This window comes from Simochromis diagramma, unplaced genomic scaffold (assembly GCF_900408965.1).
Source record: "Simochromis diagramma unplaced genomic scaffold, fSimDia1.1 OVJJ01000617.1, whole genome shotgun sequence".
In the NCBI taxonomy this organism is placed as follows: Eukaryota; Metazoa; Chordata; class Actinopteri; order Cichliformes; family Cichlidae; genus Simochromis; species Simochromis diagramma.
Window position 1 is genome coordinate 275,208 of NW_024386953.1, and position 25,038 is coordinate 300,245.

Here is a 25,038-nt window from a genome sequence, read left to right on the forward strand (position 1 = left end):
CAAGATAAGCTAATGGCTGCTTACTAACAAACTCCAGGTGGGCTGTCATCTGCCTTTTAATAAGGAGAAGCTTCCATCTGGCCACTCTACCATACAGGCCTGATTGGTGGAGTCCTAAAGAAATGTTTGTCTTTCTGGAAGTTTCTGGAAGCAAAGCTGGAGCTCTGTCAGAGTGACGATTGGATTCTTGTTCACCTTCCTGACTAAGGCTCTTCTTCTATGCATGGATGATAGATCATGAATGTGCTCCCTGGGACCTTCAATGCTTCAAGAAATTTCTCCTGACCGTTCCCCAAATCTATGCCTCGATACAATGCTGTCTTGGAAAGCTCAGAATGTACTTGGAGTTGATGGCTCGGTTTGTGACATACACTGTCACCTATGGGACCTTATAAAGATAGGTGTTTGCCTTTCCAGATCACGTCCAGTCAACTGAAGTTGCAACAGGTGGACTCCAATCAAGTTATAGAAACATCTGTCAGATTATCAGCAGAAACAGGAAGCCCCTGAACTCAATTTTGAGTTCCTCATTTTGAATACTTATATATAGGGATGGGTACCGGTATCGGTTCTGACATAAACGGTAGTAACCAGACCGAAAAGCAGCGTACATTTCGGTGCTTTATTTCGGTGCTTTTTTTTCCTGAGATGTCATACACTTTAGATTCTAGCCAATCATTTTACGTTTCCGAGGATAGTAGGCGGGTCCAGGTACGTACGTTCTTTTAGAGCAGAGCTACAGATTAAAAATGCCCAAGGCGAAGCGGTCAAAAGTCTGGCTGTACTTCACAGCAAAATATGCAAACTCAGCAGCCTGCAACAAGTGCTTTAAGCTGATTGTTAGAAAGCCCACTGTTTACACATTATTTGCTTGGTTGAAGTGTTGTGGTTTGTTTATAGATAGTGTTTGCGCTGTGGAAATTGATATGTCCTACGTCATTGAACTCACCATATCTATGCTGACGCTCCTTGAATGCACCACTCTGTGCCGTGTGCTGCTAGTCTGCCTTGTAGCTGCTGATAGCCAGCATTGCTCCTTGTGTCCTCTCATCAGCATTTCGTGGGTTTTGGTTTATTGCTGTGTGTGAATGCCAGAAGGTGGGTTCTGTTTACATGATGTTGTGTATGTCAGATGCTATTGTGTGTATTTTGTTCCCTCGTGACTATGCTAATGTTATCTTATGCTAATGCGCTAATACGCTATGTAAGCTACTAAGCTAGTTAATGCTAATTATAAATCTTGTGTAATTATTGAAGTTGTTATAGATGTGAGTATTGAATACAGTTCCTTGTGCTATCTCTGTGCTAGAATAATGTCTGAGCATGTTGAATGTTTTATGTGTGCTGTACTGATAGTTGCTTTATGTATCGTTACTACAGACCACAGCTGAATAAATCTCCTAAACTTGGAAGCTGCCTCCGTGTTCTTTAACCGGAACACACCCACCATACCTTGCCGCTCTAAATCAAATCAGCTAAACTCCCGGAGACAACATTCTCTCCATTTTACTGATACTGTGATACTGTCAAAGGAGGTAACACCTCGAATCCCATGAAACACCTGGCGACGCATAGCGGTTTTTTTTAAAAGCTGAGAAATGCGCCGTATTTGATAGCTTGCTGCGAGACCTCACACGGTGCACATCTACTGCGGGTGTGGTGCCTGTTATCGGACCCGGAGTTAGCAACATCCCCCAAAAACCCGAAGAGGAGAGTCCTGGCCCCTAGCCCTGCCAGTGTAGCAGAAATGATGACGGATGATGATGGCAGCAGCAGCCGTTCTTCTCTGCGCGAGTAGCTTAATGTTGTTCATGTGTAATTTACGCTGAGTAGGCTAACCGCGTTATCAAATTAATGCATGTAAGGTGAACTAGCAAACATCATCATAGCTACATGCGGCTGTCTTCTTGTTTGATGGCAGATACTCCCTTCACCCTGGCCAAAAAGGCTAAAATGACCAAAGAAAAAGTGGGGAACAGTTAAACATGAGAGGTTTTTGGACAAAGTTTGTGTTTTTTCCATTGATTAAGCACTGCTTCCAGCCAAGAGTGATGCCATAAAAAAGGCTAACATTGTTATCTTTTTACAAAAAAACAGCTGAACATGAGAGGTTTTTGGACCAATTTTGTGTTCTCCATTCTTTAAGCACCGGTTTGAGCATCGTTTAAGCACCGCCACAGTTTCAAAAGTACCGGTTTGGCACCGATATCGGATAAAACCTAAACGATACCCATCCCTACTTATATATAATAATTCCCCGCTCTCCTCTGTGAGCGGTCAATCCTTCAAGCTCGGGTCCTCTACCAGAGGCCTGGGAGCTTGAGGGTCCTGCGCAGTATCTTAGCTGTTCCTAGGACTGCGCTCTTCTGGACAGAGATCTCTGATGTTGTTCCCGGGATCTGCTGGAGCCACTCGCTTAGCTTGGGAGTCACTGCACCTAGTGCTCCAATTACCACTGGGACCACCATCACCTTCACCCTCCACATCTTTTCAAGCTCTTCTCTGAGCCCTTGGTATTTCTCGAGCTTCTCGTGTTCCTTCTTCTTGATGTTGCTGTCATTCGGAACCGCTACATCGATCACTATGGCCGTCTTCTTCTGTTTGTCTACCACCACTATGTCCAGTTGGTTAGCCACCACCATTTTGTCCGTCTGTATCTATGCACTATGTGATCCGATTACCACTGGGACCACTGTTACTGTCACCCTCCACATCTTCTCGAGCTTTTCTGACAGCCCTTGGTAATTTTCAAGCTTCTAATGAAGCTCAGGTGTGTCTCATCTACTAGCAGCTGGTTCATTTGTGCTGCCAGATGCTCATGGAAAGTGGTCAGCAGTGACTCATGTCAAAACCTGACAACTCTTCATAGTGGAGACCCTTTCTTGGTTGTCTGCCACTGTGTTTACTGGAGCCTGTTCAGGGAGGTTGCTGTGGTCTGCTCTTTAATCGACTATTAGACTTGTAGTCAAGACCGCCCAAACCAAGACCAAGACAATACCAAGACCAAGACAGACAGACCGAGTCAAGACCAAGACAAAGTCAAGACGAGACCAAGACCGAGACCGAGACAAAAAAGTCTTTAAACTGCAGCCAGATGCTGCTTCGTTTACGAGTGTCAGGCATATTTATGTGTTTTTGCGATGCACTCGCACAGCCCTCCTCACCGCTGTCTCACTCACTTACTGAGAGGACAGACGCACGCTCCACCTGACTGTCACGTCCCTCACCCTCTCTGTTTTTCACATAATGATATTATCCTATATCCTCGCATGTGATTGGCCACAATATGGAGGGATTGGAGCATAGCTGAGCCACTGTGTGAGAGCTGAGCAGCGAAAGGAAATTAAGTGAGGAGACGGCTCTCGCTCAATGGGAGTCGACTCTTCTGATTCATTACAAAGCACTCTCTAAGTACGGCTCTTAGAGCTGATGCTTTTGCGCATGACACATTATCGAACGTTACGTTGTGTGTCATGGATACTGTTGACTCCAAATCTCCTGACCACTATGTCGATCTGAGACAGCAAGACCGAGACAGCAAGACCAAGACAAGACCGAGGGAACCAAGACCAAGACAAAAGTCTGTCAAGACCAAGACAAGACCAAGACCACGTAAAAGTGAGACCAAGACCGGTCTCGAGACATCCAACTCTATCGACTCGCCACAGTTGTTATGGATTACGTACTTTTTCCATGTGCTCTTCCAGTATTGCTCCATCTCCAGCTTTGGTTTGGCTATGCTCATACTTATCCCCTGCCACTGAGTGTACACCTTGGATGGTTCAGCTGAGTGCAGTTGATTCCAAAAAGTTGGATCTGTTCATCTGGATGTAGCATTTTCAGTGGGAGAAACGTTGCATCACTCATCCAAGTGACTTCTTCAGTCTCAGGTTTCCCCACCCTTATAAACAGTACATTTGCAAGATGACTGAAACTAGCACCGCTGTTGAACAATGGGCTGTGAGGTTAGTTCCTTGATCATTAATATGCAAACTGTCATGACCACTAATCAATGACCAACAAAACATTTCTCCCACTGAAAACGCTAAGTCCAGATGAATACAATCAACTTTTTGGGATTTCCTTACCTGGATGATTCAGTATGCATCAGGACAGTATAGTTAATTAATTGCAAATGCAAACTGTGTGAGCTTGGGTGTAGCCAGAAGCCACTCCATTGACCAAAAGAACAAGCTTACACATACAAGCAGCAGAAATTAGCCTTTCGCTTAGAGATAGGCTGAGGAGTTCGGCCATCCACCCTTCGGAGAAAGCTAATGTCCACCTCTTGTATGACCACTGTTCTGTTCACTATTCTGTTCATGATTTCAATAGACAGAATTTCTAGACTCAGCCAAGTGGAGGAAGGCTTCCACTTGGGTGGTGTCAGAATTTCATCTCTACTTTTTGCAGATGATGTAGTTCTGTTGGCTTCATCCGGTGATGGCCTCCAGGTCATACTGGAGCAGTTTGCAACCGAATGTGAGGTAGCAGGAATGAAAATCAGCATCTCCAAATCTCAGGCCATAGTCCTCAACCGGAAAATAATGGAGTACCCACTTTGGGTCCGTGATAAGTTCCTGCCCCAAGTGGAGGAGTTAAGTATATCAGGGTCTTTGGGTATCAAAGATACAGACCACAAAATGATGACGATATGTTACTTTTACTCAGGAACTCACAAACCTCGCTTATAAAGACAATCACACTTATAGATAAGCTCTCAAATAAACAGTCCTGCATCTGAATTGGAATTTTCAAAACACCACCACCACTCCACTTCAGTCAGGTAACATTAGATATCTAGGTATAATTTTTTCCACCAAGCACTCAGACCTGGTATGGTTGAATCATATTCCTTTATTAAAAACCGTAGAGGATGAGCTCATACATTGGAGAACTCATGCGAAGAGTTGCCACCAGTAAAATGATGATTCTAGCAAAAATAAACTACTTATTTTCTACATTCACACAAGCTTTAACTGCTTTCTAGCTAACATTCACACACATTAATACTCCAATGGATGCATCAGAGAGCAACTTGGGGTTAGTATGTAACAAGGATATTTGGTGTAGAAAAGTGGTAGTTGGAACTACATTACCCAGCAGCCTCTGGGCAGTCTGACTTTGTTCCTAGGCTAACAATATAGGAGAGAGCTGCTGGGAAGGAAATCAAATAGCCCATCCTGTATTTGTTGTGGATGGTGTGCGTCACATAAACGTGAGTTAATCTTCCAGGTTTAAGATGTTTTACCATGTTACTTGTGTGTACTGGCTTTAGTTACCTTTAGCATATGTGCTAGTTAGCACCATCCTGTGTACGTCACCCATAAAACCAGGTGATTCGCAAGCCTTTAAAGCTTTTTCCCTGTTAGTTGCCAGTCTAGTGAGGATGCTTACCACGATGGACGGGGTGGCAGAGAGTGAACTCCACTGTGGATCCCACGTAGAACAATTACTTACCAAACTTCCTCTGAGTTATCGGGATAACTTTGCAGACTACTGCCTTAGCCGAGGGACCCTACGGTCTAGATCAAATCGCACTTATACCCTCTTCCACCTAGCAGAGTGGTTGGAGCGCCCAAGACCCGAGCCATGCAGGTCTCCCGACGGGCCATGGAGCTGTATGCCTCAGAGAAGCCATGGTTGGAGGGGGAAAGTCAGTAGGCACTTGGAAACCAAACAGAAACCCAAGTTGGCCTCTGTTTATTATGGACCTCAACCCACAGCCACAAAACCACCTGCTGTGGCCCATCCAGGTTCAAAGGCTGTTGCAATGCAGAAGAAAAGAGAACATTTCAAGCCTTACTGCCCTTTCTGTGAAAGGACAGAGCATTACTTGAGGGGATGTAATGAACTCTCCAGGCTAGATGTGGCTGTTGTTGTGGACTGGATCAAAGATAAGAATAAATGTTGGAGGTGTGGCCAGAACCATTCTGCTGACAACTGCACACTCAAGAAACCCTGCAGCACTTGCGGTGAGCAACACCTCCTTCTATTAAATGGCCTCGCCAAGGCTAAAGAACAGAACCCCAGTATCCTGACCATGTGTATGGTGGCTGTGGCTCAGGTGGTACAGTAGATCAGCTACTGACTGGAAGGTTGGTGGTTCGATCCTTGGCTTCCCCAGTCTGCATGCCAAATATCCTTGGGCAAGAAACTAACCCCACGTTGCCCTCCGATGCGTTCATCGGAGTGTGAATGTGTGTGAATGTTGGTTAGTTTGCACTTGAGTTTAGAAGTCCTTGTATGAGTGGGTGTGAATGGGTAAATGAGGCATGTTGGGACTCTCCCTGTGCTTTGGGAGAGTAGAAAAGCGCTATGTAAGAATCAGTCCATTTACCATGTGCACTGCATCCAGTGTCATCTATCTTGACCATCCCAGTCACTCTGGTAGAGTGATGTTGAAGGTGGTAAGAGTCCAACTCCATCATGGACACCTTTGCTGTGCTGGATGACGGTTCAGAGAGAACCATAATATTGCCTGCTGCTGTGAAGTTCCTCGGCCTTGCCCAGACAGACGAAGCTCTGGCCCTGTGAACCATCAGACAGGATGTCCTGCAGCTGCATGGGTGAAGCATATCGTTGCAGGTATCCACTAAAACTAAGCCAAAGGTGAGGCATCAAATACCGAATGCATTCACAGCAGAATAACTGGCTCTGGAGCAATCCTGCCCAGTGGAAACACTCAAAAAGAAGTAGAGTCAACTACAAAGACTTCCCCTCAAAGGTTTCAGTCGGGTGAAAGCTATGATCCTGATTGGATCAGATCACCTGCATCTTATCACTCCTGTATGCGCGGTGATCCGTGGCCCTTCTGGAGGGCCAGTACCTGTCTGTACTGAGCTGGGATGGGCACTGCAGGGACCTGCCAAAAGTCTTCCACATCCAGCGGCTGGACAGGCATGCTTGCAATCGTTGTTCATCCCACAGACACCAGAGCTCTACAAAGATGTTGAGAGGCTGTGGCAGACTGACATCCTGCTGTTTAGAAATAAAAAGGAAGTCATCAGGTCAATGGAGGACCAGCAGGCAATAGATATCCTTGAATCAAGGACAGTCCGGGTACAGGTAGAGGGGGTCGAACGATATGCTACTCCCTTGCTTCGCCGCAAAGAGTTTCCTCAGGTGAAGGCACCTCTAGAGGCTTTCATGGCTCTTCTGAGAGCCAGTGAGCGTCGACTACGCAAGGATCACAGCAGAGTGCAGACATACAACCAGGAGATCAAGAAACTGGAGAAGGCTGGTTATGAGGTAAAGTTGACTCCGGAGGAGGTGAATGGTTCCACTGAATTCTGGTACATTCCACACCATCTTGTGCATCACAACAACAAAGCCCGCCTAGGCTTCAACTGCTTCTTCCTGTACCAGCAAACTGCCCTTAATGACCTCTTTCTGCCAGGGCCCACGCATAGCCCTTCACTCCTTGTCGTGTTAATCTGATTTCGCCAGCATCCTGATGCATAAGCTGTGATATAAAGGTCATGTTTCATCAGGTATGCCTGCTTCCTGAAGATCAGCCTCTGCTTCGCTTTCTTTGCAATGTGTACAAGGTGCTTGTCAGCCAATATGACCCTCTAGGGTTTATCATTCCCTATACCACTAGAGGGAAGATTCTTGAACAGTCTATGTGGCAAAAGGAGATGGGCTGGGATGAACCTGTCACCGGTGTCCTTCATGCCGCATTACCTTACCTTACCAAGGTATTATGTGCCACTTGCTACAGTGTCTCCAAGTTGCACCTTTGAGCTGCACGTGTTCTGTGATACCTCAGCGAAAGTGTATGGATCTGTAGCTTATCTAAGGACCACAGATTGCCACAGACATGTCAGCACTTCATTCCTGATGGCCAGATCCTGAGTCGCTCCTCGGAAGAGATTGTCCATGCCTCGTCTCAAACTCAGTGCTGCTCTCACTGGAGTGCAGCTTGCTAAGACTCTTCAAACCGAACTTACCCTACCACTGCAAAATACCATCTTGTGGACTGACTCTACTACTGTGCTGAGTTGGTTGCAGTCTGATTCCTGCTGGTACAAGGTCTTTGTTGGGACTCGAATTGCTGAAATCCAGGAGCTCACCAGTTCTCACCAGTGGAGGTATGTCACTTCAGCGGAAAACCCGGCTGATGACATCACAAGGGGGAAGAAACTCTGTAGTCTTTCATCAGGCAGTCGTTAAGCTCAGGGCCCCCAGTTCTTGCAACAAAGTTCGGCGCACTGGCCCTCCCAACCTACTGGTAGGGCTGAGACTACAGATGAGCTACACAAGGGGATGCTATGTGGGCTTGTCACAGTGGCAAAGTCTACTACTCCAGACCCTGGCAACTTCACATCTTGGGAGGAGCTTGTGAAAGCCACTTACCATGGTCATCACGGGGCGGCTTCTCCTCCAATGACCGCCACTGATCATGTGGAAGCAGAGAAAGCCATCTTAAAGTCAGCTCAATATGACAGTTTTCCTGAGGATGTGATGGCCCTGATGAAGGGAAGAACTCTGGCCCCAAATAGTCAACTTTGTGCACTCTGCCCTGAGTATGATCTGGTTACTGGCCTGATAAGGGTTGGAGGGCACCTGAGATGTGCTGAAGGTCTGGACACCATACACCCTATTGGGCTACCTCCAGAACACCCGGTAACTAAGCTCCTTGTCCAATACTTCGACACAATTCTGTTTCACCCCGGTCCAGAGCATGTCTTTGCAGAGATACGGCACACTTATTGGATCATCAGAGGTTGACAAGTAATCCGGAGACATCAAAGACAATGTGTAGTGCCAGAAATGGCGGGGGAGGCCTGTTCCCACCAAAATGGCTGATTTGCCCACAGTGAGACTCCAGATCCACAAACCTGCTTTTTGGTCAACTGGAGTCGATTGCTTTGGTACCTACACCATCAAGATATCCGGAGGCAGGAGAAGCACTGGGGCATCATCTTCAAGTGCCTAACCACCCAATGTGTACACCTGGTTTTGCTGCCAAGCCTGGACTCAGACGCTTTCCACATGGCCGTGCGAAGATTTGTCTCCCATCGGGGTACACCATTCGAGATATGGTCGGATCATGACACTAATTTCCGAGGTGGGGCTCGAGAGTTAGAGGAAGTTTTCTCTATAATGACGCCCATTCTTCAGGGACAGCTGGCAAAGCAGAGGATAACCTTTCATTATAATCCACCGCATGCACCCCATTTTGGAAGAGCCTGGGAAAGGGAGATAAGGTCAGTTAAGGCTGCATTCCAGGTCATCCTGAAGGATCAGAGTGTGACAGAAGAAGTCCTCCGCACGGCTCTCATTGAAGTATAAGGGATCCTTAATGTGAAACCTCTTGGTTAAGCATCTTCGGATAGTGCTGATCCTGACCCCATTACCCCAAATCTCCTGCTCATAGGGCGGCTGGATGCTTCACTGCCGCAGGTGGTTTACGGACCAGGCCTATATAATGTAGATAAATTACTCACTCGTGAGAAGTCACCCCTGAGAACTCAAAACTAAAAGTCATAATGTGGATGGTATTTGTAAAGTTGTTAGTGATGTACATTAGAAATTGTAAATGGTAAAAAATTACTATTAAATTTATGAACATTATTTTTGATTGCTATTGTGAAACAGAAACTAATATTTACAGTAATTGTTGTTTTGGAATGAAGGGTTTTTAACCATAACCACACCAACATTTAGTAATCATTAGGAAAAACACAATTTACAATTTGTTGTTATCATTATCATTTTTAAAACTATAATACATAATACAAAATAGATGATATATATTTTTATTCCACAAAGTAATGACATAATTTTTTTATTGAAAGCTTGTTCTGATGTGCAGTTTAAAATGCTGATTATATATAATAAATTACAACCTTTTTTCATATGAACTGAGTAAGAAAGACTCAAAATCGTTTAAACTTACATAAATCCGGTCACGATGAAACCTCTTCTTCAAATTCAGAAGCACAGAACTCTCACACACCTCTCTATAACCGTTAGACAGAAAGGTTGAAACTATGCACAATTTAAAATATAAAGAGTGCGTGCGTGCGTGAGTGTGTGTGTGTGTCTGTGTCTGTACTCACTCCAGTTGGGACAGATCGTCCACCTCATCCACCTCTATAGCACACTGGCTGCCGGGGATCATCACCTGTAAAAGCAGACAGCTCAACCCCCCACCTCATCTCCACAGGCATCTTGCAGTCTGGCTAACATTGAATGAAGCTTGTCAGAAAGGGCAATGATCTGCTCTAGAGGCCTTGATGGTTTAAAGCAGTAGTTCCCAAACTTTTTTTGCTGGGCCCCCCTTTGTTTTACAAACCCCCACCCCTGCGCGTGCACAAACACATCCTCCAACCACACGCCCATATTTTGCTCCATTGCGGTTTATTTCACACCTCAAACATGTAGTAAACAATTAAGCAAATAGTAAACTGTAATAAATTACAGGTAGTAATAAAATAAACTACTAACTCTTTTACGCTACGTCCACACCCACACGGGTATTTTTGAAAACGCAGTTGTTTCGTCTACACGTAAACAGCGTTTTGAATCACCGAAAACTGAGATTTTTTTAAAACTCCATTTTTGCATTTACGTGTGGACGAGGAATACAGAGTTCATCATGCAACGTCAAAGGTATGTGCCTTTTTTCACGTCACGCTGTGGCCACGTTGTTGTTTACATGAGATTAATTGCAGAATAGCAGAGACAAAATACTGTTAATCTGACTATCTTCAGGTTTTACACACTTACATTTTCACACGCAGTTACTGTCCCTCCATTTACAAAGGCAGAGGTGTCACGGTGTGATTATTTCACGTGTAGTTGTTTTTTTCCTGTGTAATAACATTGCTATCAATACATTTTTCAAAAAATGCCTCTCTGTGCAAAATAGGTTTAAAAACATAAACAACTGTGGGATACTGTTTGTCCGTGATTTGAACCGGGGAACAAATCATGGCAAGATCAACCTGATATTATTTATATCCCGCTGTATACAGAGCTAACATCGCCAAAATGTCAGGAGTAGTTAGTCATTACAACAAGTGTTTGTGAACTAAAAATCAAGAATATAGGATACTGTTTGTCTGTGATTTGAACAGCCCAGCGCTGCTCCCGACACAGGGAAAACCAATTCTGCAGGGGAGACCTACCTCGGCATTTGTGCAGGTGAAACCAAAGGGCAGATATGCTTCACCATATTTTCTAGTCTTTGGCTTAAAATGAAGTTGGTTTGGAAACATATTCAGCAATGCTTCATCTCCTGCTTTGCGTTTGTGTGGGCGCCCCGTGCTAGCAGTGTCCAAGCGTTGTTTTTTTGTTTTCCCCCCTTTTCATCCCGCGCCCCCCCTGCAATGGCTCTGCGCCCCCCCTAGGGGGCGGGCCCCACACTTTGGGAAGGTCTGGTTTAAAGTGTGATTTGTTTTGGTCAAGTATTTTCGAAAGCTTTCCACAGCAGGCAAAAAATTCAGTTTGCTCAAATGGAAGAGTGTTATGAGGCTGCAACCTCATGACAGTGTGATGCAGTGTGTTATAAGGTCTATTGTATATACAAAGAGCAGGCAATAAATCCACCAGCAGCAAGTCTTTTATTTCTCAGCTTATTTAAACCATCATGGTGGTGCTATTGTGTCTTGTCTGTAAATCTATGTTTTCTAGTAGAGGGGTGATGAGTTATTCTGTTTATTTAGAAGACGAAAACTCCCACTTCATTAAAAAATAAATTATTTGTATTCACAGGAAGCTTTTTAAATGAGAAAATTGCCCAATATAAATTGTGCCTAAATGATCAGTACTCATTCAAGTGTTAGGATATGCATTTGTATAATAGGTTTCTATGCATCTTGATGCATGCTCAATCACCCAGGTAAGTAAATCCCCAAAAGTTGATTCTGTCCATCTGGCCGTAGCGTTTTCAGTGGGAGAAACGTTTCATCACTCATCCAAGTGACTTCTTCAGTCTCAGCTGACTGCAGGTTTCCCCTAATCTTACTACAATCACACTACAGGCAGAAACTTGGGTGTGCCATGGGTTCCCTAGTTTCACCCATTGTGGCCAATTTATACATGGAAGAAGATGAAAAGAGGGCTTTGCTATCCTACCAAAGTCATTAGTTCAGGTGTGTGGATGGCACCTGGGTGAAAATCAATTCACCACATCACATTAACTCGGTGGACCAACACATCAAATTCACCAGGGAGGATATGAAAAGTGGCTCCATCATTTTCAGTTGTTTCCAAAGAGTTGTTCATTCACACTGAAAACGCTTACATTCCTATGCGTGAAACGTAAGACGATTCGACCGTCAGTCGTTTATTTACTTTCCGGCTCTTTGAAACGTCGCAACAAAATGAAACACAATTGTCGTCTAGTTCCACCACTGAACAACAGCTCTGAGTAAACACTCCATCTTCTTTGAAGAAAAGCTATCTGGAGCATAAATTGATACAAACTGATACCAAACAAAACAACTGCTAAACAATGCCGTCCGCCATCTTAGTTGAATTGGTCATATGACTGCATCGTATGACTAAAATGCATCATCATTTTCAAAAACCTCAGTTTTCACAGTCCACACTGTGACACGAAAACGGCGTTTTCAAATTTATTCCCTTTGGAGAGCGTTTTGATAAGCTCAATTTTCCTTGAGTAAAAATGCTGTGTCGGTGTGGACGGAAGGCCAAAACAGAGAGAAAAATATGCGTTTTCAAACAAAAACGTATTAGTGTGGACATGGCCTAGAATGCACATGCATGCATCCAGATAGAGCAGCGGACTTCACCAAAGTAAAATAGGAATTACTGCTCCAGCGTCAGGTTTCCTGCTGTCCCTGTCCATAACAAAACATATTCCAGACTTCAGTAGAGAAGCTCAGATTATCTTCATTCAGGGAGGAGGTTAAGTGGCTCTACACTGAGCCCCTCTCGAATGACTGAAATCCTCACCCAATCTCTATGGGAATGGCTGGCTATGGCTGGCTACTTTTTGGAGGATGATTACTTCCACCGCTAATATCCGCAATCTCACTTTTAAGAAGTGAAATGATTTTCCCTCTCTTCCATGCCTGTGAAGAAATACATTTCTTGATAGTTAAAGTTATTTCAAATTTGGTCAACTATATCTTTGTTGTAACAATGCTTCTTGGCAATAAATCTTATACTATGGAAAGTCTAAATGAAGCTACATTTGTAAGGAAAATGCATTTGTGGGTTGAGAAGCAGATTTGACCATGTGAGTTGCATTCATGAAAAACCTGGCAAATCTTCTCTGTCAATAGCAAACAGCTTAATCTGTTAATGACTTTTATTTGGTGTAGTTTATTGGGTTGAATGATTGAAGTCTGAAGAAACAACTGGCAATTAAACAGTCTATTCATTTAACAAACAGGGGCCTCAGTAGCATGTGGAAAACCCCACAGCCACAACAGCCTGGAACCTCCTCCTCATGATGGACGCTATCTTGGTCACACACTGCTGTAGGATGGCATCCCATTCTTCAACCAGCATTTGTCGCAAGACAGCCAATGTGGTCACTCTGACATGAACAGCACGCCCAAGCTGATCGAAAAAGTCTTCAGTGGGGTTTTCTCGGACTGCAGACAGGCCATTCCATCCTCTTCAATCCTCAAATTCTGGAAGTAGTCTCTGACTAAAGACTCTGTTCATTTGGACAGCAGTTTTAGTGGTAGAAGTATTTCATCACTCATACAAGTGATTTCTTCAGTCTCAGCTTACTGCAGATTTCCCCAGGCTTATAAATATCATAGCTGCCTAATGATTAGAGCTAGTGCCCTAACTACATCCATTCTCTAGTTCTCTGTGAAGGATATTCTTGATCATTGTTTAATAGTCCTGTCAATTTGTATATCAATGATCATGAAACTGATGTTTCGGTTCTCGTAGAGAACTGATTCCCAGCAGTCCAGTTCCTTGGAATTGTTAGTTAGCATGCCTATCGATCCTGCTTATCAGTTCCACTTGCACTCGCATTACAAACAGATGATTTTAGTTGGGTTGGAGGAGGAAAACAGTGGTGCAGTCTGCAGTGTGGATGTGGAAATGACTTTTATTTTTATTGCCCTAAAGACAAGGGTTCAATGGTAAAGTAAAAACCATATTCAGGACAGAAACAACTGCATTATGTTGCTAACACAACTTCACTTCCTTGCAAGCATCAGCACAGAGAGCATGTTAATGCTAAGCTAGCCAAGAACCCAGAGTTCAGTTAAAGTTGAGTGAATGCTGACCTCAGCTCTGCAGCCAGACCCTGAACTTAAACAGATGACCAGTCAAGATGCAGCCTCTGTTTATACCTGATCATGTTTCTAAAGTAGAATCACTGATCATTTTAAAGTCTATTTGCTCTGGTTTTTATTTTTGCTTTGTGTTGTCTGGTTTTTTTGTTCATATATAAATACTAAGAAAAAGTTTAGCATAGAGATTTGTGGTGATGTGTGGGACTGTAGCCTTAGGTTTATATTGTTAAATGGTAATTATAAGACATGCATGCATTTCAGGTCATTTTACACAGTAACATGAAAGTTATTTAATGAGTAGTATAACAAATTAATTTCTCCAGCAAGAAATTGAGTAACTTACTGCATTACTTTAAAGAAAACTGCTCTGTGTAGTATATTAAGGGATATCGATAATCGAATTGGAAATGCTAAATTCTTATTAATCCCAATGCCTTCTCCCCCTTTCAAACTAATAGTAGCATTTAAATATTGCTGTCATGATGAAGTGATTTATAGTTTTATACTAAAACAGAGTATCAATACCTGTATGTTCACTAGTCGACTCTCTAGCATCTCCTGGTTGGGATCTTCTGATTCCCAGCATTCCCTGCCATTGTGGGATGGGATGGGCCGGGCTTGGCCTTCATCCTCATAGACTGTCCATTTGGTTAGCTTCTCCACTGTCTGATGGGGCAACATGTTCTCAGCGCACAACCAGTCCTGAGCCCACACAGAAAACGATTGACAACTAAGCTTGAAAGATGTATTGTCTTGAGCATAGCTTGAGAGAAGTACACATATTGAGTGCTATTGTTGCTGCGTGCAATGATAGCACTCCCTTAATTGTTAGTTTACCAAGATTCTAGCCACATATTAAACAATGCTTGTTTAAAAGTCCACTAACAAAAATGTAACCCATACCTGAGGCTTTCCACTCATCCGTGGGTTCCCAGTCCAATGTACCTTTGGTTTGGAGATAGAACATATTCTCCCCTCACCCATCAGATGAGCTACTTCCTTGTCTGCTTCTTCTTCACACAAAGACCGAACACCTGATCTCTCTGCACTGGACTCTCCATTTGGAAATGGTCGAGTGGCAGAAGTGGGCATTGGAGCTAAACTACCTCTTTGTTCTTCTTGTCCTGAGGCCTGTGTTGGACCACCCAGTGACAAGGACATCTTGGTTATGTTGATTTGAGAGGTGTTCACCTTCCCTCTTGCAACTTCGAACATATTGACTCTATCTTGATTGCCTTTGCTGTTTCTGTCTTCAGCGGTGGACTCATTGAGTCCAGAACTGCTTTTAGGCTCATGTTGAACTGATGTTAATCCTCCAGACAAGGGTTTCTTGATGCACTTTACGACATTTAGATCTGGTTTGACAGGGAGCACAGACTTGACACCTGGCTTTGGAGGTCTGAGCTCTGGGGTTGTGGCTTCTGCTGGTAGAATTGCTGGAGTAGAAGTTTGAAGATCTGCCTTAGGTGCTTCTGTTATATTTTCCTTGCTTAGTTTATTCATCGTCGGGAGTACAACAGCATATCTGGCTTCTACAACTTTCTCCCCACCTAGGACTGTTTCTTCTGTTCCTTCCTTGTCCGTACCCTGGAAGATTGCTCTCTCTTCAACAATTTTGTCCTCAGTGGAGCTCTTGTTTTTCCTGTTAGCCAGGTTGGCTTTACTGGCAACTCCTACAGCCATCTTTTGTTTGAAAATATTCCCCTTAGATTTTCTTAGGCCATGTTTTTGGTTTATGGCTTGAATTGAGAGCCAGCGAGAAATCCCAATTGCTTTAGTCCAAGCAGAAAGATTTTTTCTCCAGTTTAACCCCTGTGGCATTTTCTTTTGAATCCAGCCAGACAGCCTGCACAAACTCTTCATACCCTTTTCCTGTGCGATCAAATGGTCATTAAAATTATTGAATCCCCCATCAGTTGTGCGTGTAACTGTTTCTTCTTTATCAGGCTTTGCCAAAATCGTGGTTGCTTTGCGTTGGAGAGATAATGTCTTGACTTTCCCCAAGAGCAACATCCGTGACTTCCTGTTAATGACACTCTGGCCCTGCTGCTCTTCTGGATCCAGAATGGTTTTGAGTTCTTCAATTCTGGCTTTGGGAAGCATGATTAGATCAACTTCTACAGAAGAATCTCTCCCTCTGATATTTTTTACTTTATTTGTTAACTGGGTCTCACTTTTTGCTGGGTCAGTCCTGATAAGAGAAATACCCATTGGAGGCTGAACCCCTTCTGTTGTGGAACGAGATTTGTACTCTTTTTGTGGCTTCTTTTTCTTCTCCTTTTCTTCCTTGGCTTTTTGTATGGCTTCCTTTTCCAACCTTAGCTTCTCTGCTTTGGCCCGTTGTTTTTCTGTCTTTGCAGCCTGCTGATCCTTTGTCTTTTTAAACATCTTGTATTTCAATCCTTGAGCAGGCTTTGCGGGAGTGTTTCTGTGTTGTCTGACGGCTTTATCAGCAGTTGGTTTTTTAGACCTTTCCCCCCAGGTTATCTTCTTGTCTGCAAATCTGTCATGGTTGATAGTTTCACATAGATAACCTCCCTGCTCGTCTTCTTCTTGTTTTTGTTCCTCTTCTTTTCTCCCCTCTTTTTCTTCTTGGTCCTTAGACTCACTTCTGGTGGATTCACCTTTGTCCTTGTCTAATTGTTTTTTTGCTGACTGTTCTGTATCTCTTTGAGTATTCAACACCTCAGATCGCTCACTACTTTCCTCACTAGCCTGCATCTTAACTGGCTCGTCATCACTACTCTGTTCCTCCGCCTCCTCATTATTACTAATTTCCGTTACCGATGCCTCCATTGAGCTCCCTGCATCACTCTCTGATTCCTCACTTTCTATTACCCTCTCTTTCTCAGGCTTAGCGTGGAACCCATTATTAATCCTATTTTGAATGGCTGGGAATACTTTTGGTGAATGTTTGGTCATCTTTTTTTTCCCACCTGTAAAGTCATTATCGTTCTTGTGTTGTGCATGCAATTTTCCATGTCCTGTTTTTTTATTTTCTTCCTCTGTATGATGCTCCATTTCATTGGAGCCTCTTCTTCTGCTTTGAACTGCTTTCATTCTTACATTGCTTTTAGTTTCATTGGACTTTCCATCCTTTAGTGTTAATAAAATCCATTTTCTTTCTTGAGGAGACTGACATGTTTTAGAACTATTCTGTCTCACATTTATTCATAGAATTTTGTTTGTCTTTGCCTTCTGTTTCATGGAATCCGTTCTAGCTTGGGATTCAAGTTGTAGTATGCAATCAGTTCTTCAGAGTTGAACTAACCTACAAAGTATAAAAACAAAATGTTTTTTTTGTCATTAAAGTTTTCATTTGGAAAATTGAGACTGCAAAAAGAAAGGTAAGAGGTAAAGCCTTACACATTAAATCAAAATTTAAAAAATTAAATAAATATAGATGACTAGATTATCAAGTAACATAGCTGTCAAATTGAGTGAAACCAGGTCCTTGACTTCATCTTTCACTATTGAGACCATATTTCAGGATTTAAGTCCCTGATCCTTTCGACTTACTTGACATTCCTGAGCTAACTTTGTGGGCTAGAATTAATCTTCAGGATAAGGATAACACACAAGGAAGGAAAGTCCATTCAAAGAGGCTATAAATCTTTTCCAAGTTTGATAACAGTAACAGTAAACAGCAGATTTTGTCTGCGCCTTCAGCCTAGATGTGGCTCTATACCCAGTGTCCCTGGGGGTAAAAGCACAGAGCTCATTTCAGTGTAATATAGCTTACCAGGCTTCTCAGATGAAACCAAGGCATAGCTGGGGGGGCCGCAAAGTCCTCTCGCTTTTCCTCAAGAACTAGTGTTACTGATCGAAATATGTGCTGTGCTCAGGAGGAGAGCTGACACACAAATATCCCACCCACTAAAATTAAACCAAGGGCAGAGAGCCACATATGTAATATACACCCAACAACATTGTATGCCTGTGACACAACAATGACAAAGTTGAACTGCTTGCAGTAAAGTGCAGCCACACAAACACAGAGGGCCTTCTGAATTATTTAGTTCTACCTGGCTGATCAGAGCACTGTGCTGCCATTCATATGGACATCTGCTAAATGGTTGGGAGGAAAGGTGAGAAGTGCTGTTTCAAGTGCTCAATGCAGTTTTAGAGATATAAAAGTGAACTACAGCACAGTAACTACTTGGGCTAGTAATAAGTTCGTAAGGAGCCAAAGTGTTGAGCAGCAATAATGACTCAGACACAAGAATAACTGTTGAGTAGCAACTCTTATATTGTTACAATGCATAAAAAAGATTGTCTAATTTGCACAGAAAGAGTACAAAATAATCAAATTGACCCTAATTATCAGAAATAACATGAATAGTGTGCACACTTAAATGAAATAAAAGTGTCCGTTGGGGCCTTTAAAGAATTGTTTCAGTAACACCTGACTTCACTTCCTGGTCTTTGTAAGTGCAGTGTGAACATATGTGTGAGTGTGTACGTGTGCATCTTCTTCATGGTGATTTTCCTCAAAGTGGTTGACTCAACATCTGTTATGACCAGAAGCTCGTCCTGGTCCTCGGACTTTCCTGTTCTCTCTAAACACCTAACCTATAACCCAGGTCTATTATCATATTATGAACTATTTAAAATTTAAATTAAATATCAAAATATTGCATCAAGATGTAAGATATCTTAGCTGTACAACACGCAATAGTCAAATGCATGAAATATGAGAACTAAACATTCAAGTACTCACATATTTCTCTTTTCAGTAATACTGATGGTGAGTAACCATTAACATTCAAAATTTCATACATCACAGCCACATCAAAACCATGTGCAAATAAAACAACAAAGTACACATGCTGAGTTCGGTTTAGAGGTATCAAAGTATCAAGCTTAATTTCTCTAACACTATAGGTCTGCACCAAAAATTACCCCCAGTTATGTTAGACTCACAGTAGAAATGAAATAAATTCTTTCAATAATTTGCATATTACAAAATAGAACATTATTTTACTCTCTTCATCTGATTTTTTTTAAATTAGCATCATTAAACTGGCAACAGGAAAATAAAACAGACTCACTCTTTTATATTTAAATCAGCATAAAATAAAAGACACTGTTCGGAAATACTGCACAATTATTGTGGAGAGAAATAGAACCCAAGTGCAGACACAGATAACCAACTTAACTGAGACTTAACTTTTGCCTTCATTTTGCGTGTGTTTATTTTATCTGAAAAATTAAAAAACTTAAAATGTCTTAACAAAACATTTGCTTTTCATAATATACATGTCATTAAATAATTTTATTTTTTAAAATAATCTTAAAATGTTATCCTACAAAATGTGCAGCAATTTAATTTATTTGTTCTTTTTAGGTGATAGTATGTAGGACCCAGGACGACCGTATACCTGCATCTCTACCAACTTGCATCTCAGTTTCTGTGCACTCCAGCCTCTTCTGTTCCATGTGAGAGGATTTTCTCTTAGGCAGGAGAAATGATCTCCAAGAAAACAAACAGACTCAGCCATCGCATAGCGGAACAAATTACTTGCATGCATATCCTTAAATGCATGCAAGTAAAGTAAATGTTTTTACTTTACAAGTTCATAAGCATTTCCCCTTTCCAGTTCACAATCAGTTCTACGCCCAGGTTTAAAAATGTGTATAAGAAAATTGGCCTAATATAATATTATTTATAAAAACACTTTCCAGCGGTTAATTGCATAACTACCTTGAGGCAGGACCTCACAACAGAAGCACACTCCATAATGTGTTGTACGTTATTATATGTATATTATATGTATTTTTCATCTATTGTATTTACCAACATCAAGGAGTCACAAGCAAAGAAAGACCAAATCATGGCACATGTTTAAACAAGGAATGTTTATTGATCAAATTTTTTTGTTAAGCAATTAAACATAATTTTTCACCCCCAAACAATACATTTTCAAAGCAACACAAAGATGGCCCAACATCAGACCGGATTGTGAACTCCACTCTGTGGAGTGGGCAGTCATAATGAAGCAGTACACTTTAATTTGTAGCTTCAAGCTGTTCTTTATATTTTTGGCCACCAGATGTCCCCAGAGATGACTGTGTTAAAAAGCTTCAAGTAATGAAGCTTCAACACAAGCTTTAATGCTTCAACACAAGCTTTAATGCTTCAGAAAGCTTTGTTTGACCATCACCATGCAAAAGTAATACAAAGGAGCCAAAAACCTGAGTGGAGACGTGGAACATAAATGGTCTATATTTGTATAGCGCTTTTACTAGTCCCCCCTAGGGACCCCAAAGCGGTTTACACACCCAGTCATCCACCCATTCACACACTGGTGGAGGCAAGCTACAGTTGCAGCCACAGCTGCCCTGGGGCAGACTGACAGAAGCGAGGCTGCCAGATCGCGCCATCGGCCCTTCTGGCCAACACCAGTAGGTGAAGTGTCTTGCCCAAGGACACAACGACCGAGACTGTCTGAGCCGGGGCTCGAACCGGCAATCTTCCAATTACAAGGCGAACTCCCAACTCTTGAGCCACGGTTGCCATTTTTACGACACCCTCAGGTCTCAGGAAGAAAGTCGTCAGGTCTCAGACAAAAAAATGTCAGGTCTCAGGTGTCAGGCAAACAGTCATCAGGTCTCAGGGGGAAAAAAAACAGGTCTCAGACTAAAAGCTGGATCCATAAGTTAAAATTTTGCGTTATTTTCTTGAAATTTCGAGTTATTACTTCAAAATTTAGGGAAAACTTGAAATTTTGAGTTACGGATCCTTTTATTCATCTTTTACTTGGAGAAATGACATGGACGATAAGCAGACAAACCAGCAACACACAGAGAAGGACAAAAGGCTTAAATACATAGAGGGATAACGAGGGAAGAAACAGTAGGGAAACACAGCTGGGAGTAATCAAACGGCCCAGGACCGTAACAATTATCCACTTTAGTTCACTCTCATAACTTTAATATTACCACTACTCTCTTTAGCACACAGTGAACCGACAGGAAAAATAGCTTCAGAGCAGCTACAGGAAAATGTTTCTCACAGTTGCTTTGTGTTTCAAAGCCGAACACACCAGTATCAGAACAGCAGCAGCTCTCCAGCTGGATAGTAAGTGGTAAGCCTGTGCTAGCATTAGCATGGACAAGGACGGTAAGAATCTTCAAGTTTTTGACATTAGTTCTCTCCTTCATTCACTCACTCAGCTCCAGGCTTCCAGTAGGTAAGTAGGCTGGCTTTCTGTTTTTTTCTTGTCCCACAGTTTAATTCTGGGTTTTCCCCTTTTTGTTCTCTGTGTTTCTAGGTCTTCTTTTCAGTAGTTGCCTTCACTACCATGGCTGAGATCAGAAAGAAACCCAGGAGAATCACGTGCCTTCACCTCACCTCCCAGTTGACAGGCTGAATGTAGGCTTTGGCTGTATCCCAATTCAGGGTCTGCAGCCTTAAAGTACGCATTTCAAGGCCGATTACGTCACAGCGGCGCGCCGAAGGCTGTCCCAATCCAAAGGCTGCTCGAAATGCGGCCCTGAAATGCGTCCTTCATTTCCCTGAATTTTAAGGCTGTGGCAGTGTAGACTTCGTGGCCCAACATATCCCAGAATGCATAGCGCGGCGGTGGGTGTGGATGATTTTGCCGAAAAAAAAACGGGGATGAGGGGCGGCCGAAGAGTAAACTTTAAGTAAGTACTGAATATCATGTCACTTATTTATGTGCAAATGTTTAATAACGAAGAACATTAAAACATTACTGTTGGCCACATGTTGGCAAAGTTATGTGACATTAGTGACGTTTGTACTAACTTGGTTTTAAAGCCTTTACTTTAAAATATACGCCGTTCAATAGCTGAGCTTAATCAGAGAATGATCAAAGCTCATGTAGAAACAAAGAAATGAACAAAAGATTTTCTCCTTCATTTCTGTCAAACAAAGCTGTATGAAACGTTTCCAGCTGTTAGTATCATGGTTGCTAGCAGAGGCGGAGCCAGACATTTGAAACACCCGGGGCTTAGCCCTAAAGGGTAGTATGCATATGGGATTTTTTTTTTTTTTTTTTTTTTTTGGGGGGGGGGTAGAAATGACTGAAAGATTAATAGGCTCTGTTTTGAGTTTTGTTTAAAAAAGAATGACTTCATATAGTGAGAAATATATATCACATGTGCAGGACACCTTAAACTATTTTTTTAAATTAAGCAGCAAGGCAGAACAAAGTCAGGGCTGTATCAAGACATGAGGACTAAACCCCAATTCAACCAGACCCAGAACTGATCCAGAATTAAAACAGGACTACAACAGTTCAAAATCAGGACTACTGAGGATTTAACCAAGACAGAACCAGAATCAGAACTAGATGATAGTAGCACTAAAAATCATCATAGACCTGCACTACACTTATTTTTTTAATTCTACCAAAGTACACTATTAAGATTCAGAAACGTTTATATAATTATTTAGCCTTGTTGTGCAAACAAGCCTGCATAACTTAATAAATATAGAATTTGAAAAATAGCAAACCTAAAAAGAAACACTAGGTACGAGATACATGAGTACCTATGATACGGTGATACTTTTGGTAAACAACCATTTGACTAACATGTCTGTTGCACCTGCTCTTGTTCCACCTCTGTTCTGTCCTCATTCTCCTCTCTCTCCCTCTTTGTGCTGACAATCATCAAATATACAGTTGAAACCAGATATTTACAAACTCTTCAGATCAAAACACTTTTTTAATTGTAACATCAAATCAGACTAAATGTTTATTTTTTTAGATTGATAAATATAAAAAACATATTTGTTAACTTTAAGAGTAAAGAGAGAAACTATCTGTATTTCTTAATTGTAAATAGCAAAATTGAGCCACACTTATGGAGCTCCACAGTTCTTTTCCTGGTGTTTTGGTTGACATCTCTTGATTTTCCCATGTCAAAGAAACAGGCTCTGTGTTTTGCCTTACATGCATCCACAGCTGTGCCACCAATTTACTCACATGGACTCTACTAACCTATCAGAAGCTTCTTCAGCTCAGACTGGAATCATCTGGAGTTTTCTTATTAATTAACAAACTTAGTGTATATGTACTCCTAAATTTGATCAAAGTGATAAAAAATAGAAAGCTCTGTCTCTCTTTATTCTGACATTTAACTAATTCAAAAGATATTTCAATATTTATCTAAAACAAAAGTTTAATCTAAATTGATGTTGTACAGTAAAAATGTTTTATGTTTTCTCCCTAAAGTGTATGTAAATATCTGGTTACAAATGTGAATATCCTGCTGTGTACTGAAATCCCTCTTGTTTTGCATAGAAATATACTGAACAACATACAAAGCATAATATATAAAATAACATTTACCTGAGTTTTTTCTTTGAAAGAAGCCTCTAATGTCCATTCTTATATTTCAGTACATAACTGAAACCGATTTAGTCGGGGAGGGTAAGACCTGAAAATATGAAATAAACACACGTAAGCTAAGACTCTCTAAAAAATAGCATTTGTTCGGCTTTTCATTTCGCCATTTGTTGATTCACTTGAAGAGCAAGTAACGTAATATTGGTCAAGTGATCAGTTTGATATCAATCTTTCGTGATTCACCGTCATTATTACATTATTTTTACGGTATGAATGATTTGCTTTGGTACCTGCTCAAACTTCAGCTGGCTCCGTTTCTCCAACAGCGCATTCACTGCTGGCAGCAGCTGCCCCGCCCCCTCGCTCAGTCGCTTAGTGCCTGAGCTCGGATCATACCAATATCAGGGGGGATTCACGCACAGTCGTAAATTCCCACAGTGTGCACTATGTGCTTCGAATATTGTGTGTACTTTTTGTTTTATACAGTTGTCAGCCAGACATCTAACTATGAAAAAATTACACTCCAAAAGACCCCGGGCTTCTGACAAAACAACCCGGGCTTAAGCCCAGTAAGCCACCCCCACGCTCCGCCGCTGGTTGCTAGGCAACCTGGGCAGCGCAACGGAGGCTAGAACGTCCCATTTCACAAGCCTCGCACTTCCGGCCTTAGCTGTCTTTAAGTACGCGGCCCTTGAGGATCGTTGAGGCTGCGTACTTTAAGGCTGCAGACCCTGAATTGGGATACAGCCTTTGATTGGCTGTTGAGAGCTAGGCAACACCATGTGGGGTGAACTGAGCAGTGCATTTGATTGCGATAGGAACTGTAACACTTGATGTAAACAAGTAAAATAAAGAAAATAAATACTGTCTCTTCTTTTATCTTTTGTGTCATCTAATTGTGTTTTTTCCATCTGGGTTACATTAACAATATGAGCTGATGGACAGGATGAGAAAGAGCACGGTGAGAAACAGGTTCCTCTACGTGCTATACGCGTAGAGGAAGCATGGATGGAATTAATCCGACATTCCATTATGAAATTACAGAATTTCAGCTGTTGCATGTCCCAGTAAGTTATAGAGAAAACAGATATTTTATCTCAAAGATTTTACAAAGTCATAATTCATGATTATTCACTGTTGTTATACATTATTAACCTGTTTGTTATATGTAATAATCAGTTAGAAATTGTGTTTTCATGTCATTTTAAGGTAAAATGATTACTTAAATGCAAAATGTTGGCCTTTTATTAATAGTGTAAGGTTTGTATTGTAATGTATATAATCGCACAATTTATATTTAATATTAAATTGAACAGCTGATGGGACACAATGACTCTTACTTAAAACAGAGGGGGGCTGGCAATGCTGCAGTCTGCATTTCAGTTGATCAGCCAAACAATAGTGGCAAGCTACTGGGAAGATTCCCAGTAGCTTGCCACTATTGTTTGGCTGATTGTTTGGCTGACATCACCAGGTTGCTG

General features: G+C 42.0%; 1 protein-coding gene and 1 long non-coding RNA gene across 2 annotated transcripts in view; one reads left to right on the forward strand and one right to left on the reverse strand.

The window, feature by feature from the left end:
- The window catches only part of LOC120737746, a 42,445-nt gene extending 23,557 nt beyond the window's left edge, over positions 1 to 18,888 (reverse strand). The window contains exons 1-5 of the mRNA XM_040038601.1: positions 17,983 to 18,888; positions 15,144 to 17,511; positions 14,766 to 14,942; positions 10,068 to 10,132; positions 9,905 to 9,968 (exon numbers count right to left, since the gene is read on the reverse strand). Of these exons, the coding sequence (XP_039894535.1) occupies positions 9,905 to 9,968; positions 10,068 to 10,132; positions 14,766 to 14,942; positions 15,144 to 17,300 (2,463 nt within the window). The 5' untranslated portion in view covers positions 17,301 to 17,511; positions 17,983 to 18,888. The remainder of the gene's footprint in view (positions 1 to 9,904; positions 9,969 to 10,067; positions 10,133 to 14,765; positions 14,943 to 15,143; positions 17,512 to 17,982) is intronic.
- On the forward strand, positions 831 to 1,509 carry LOC120737747. Its single transcript, XR_005696829.1, has 2 exons — positions 831 to 1,098; positions 1,381 to 1,509. It is a non-coding gene; the product is annotated as an uncharacterized LOC120737747 (long non-coding RNA).
- Positions 18,889 to 25,038: the final 6,150 nt, after the last annotated feature.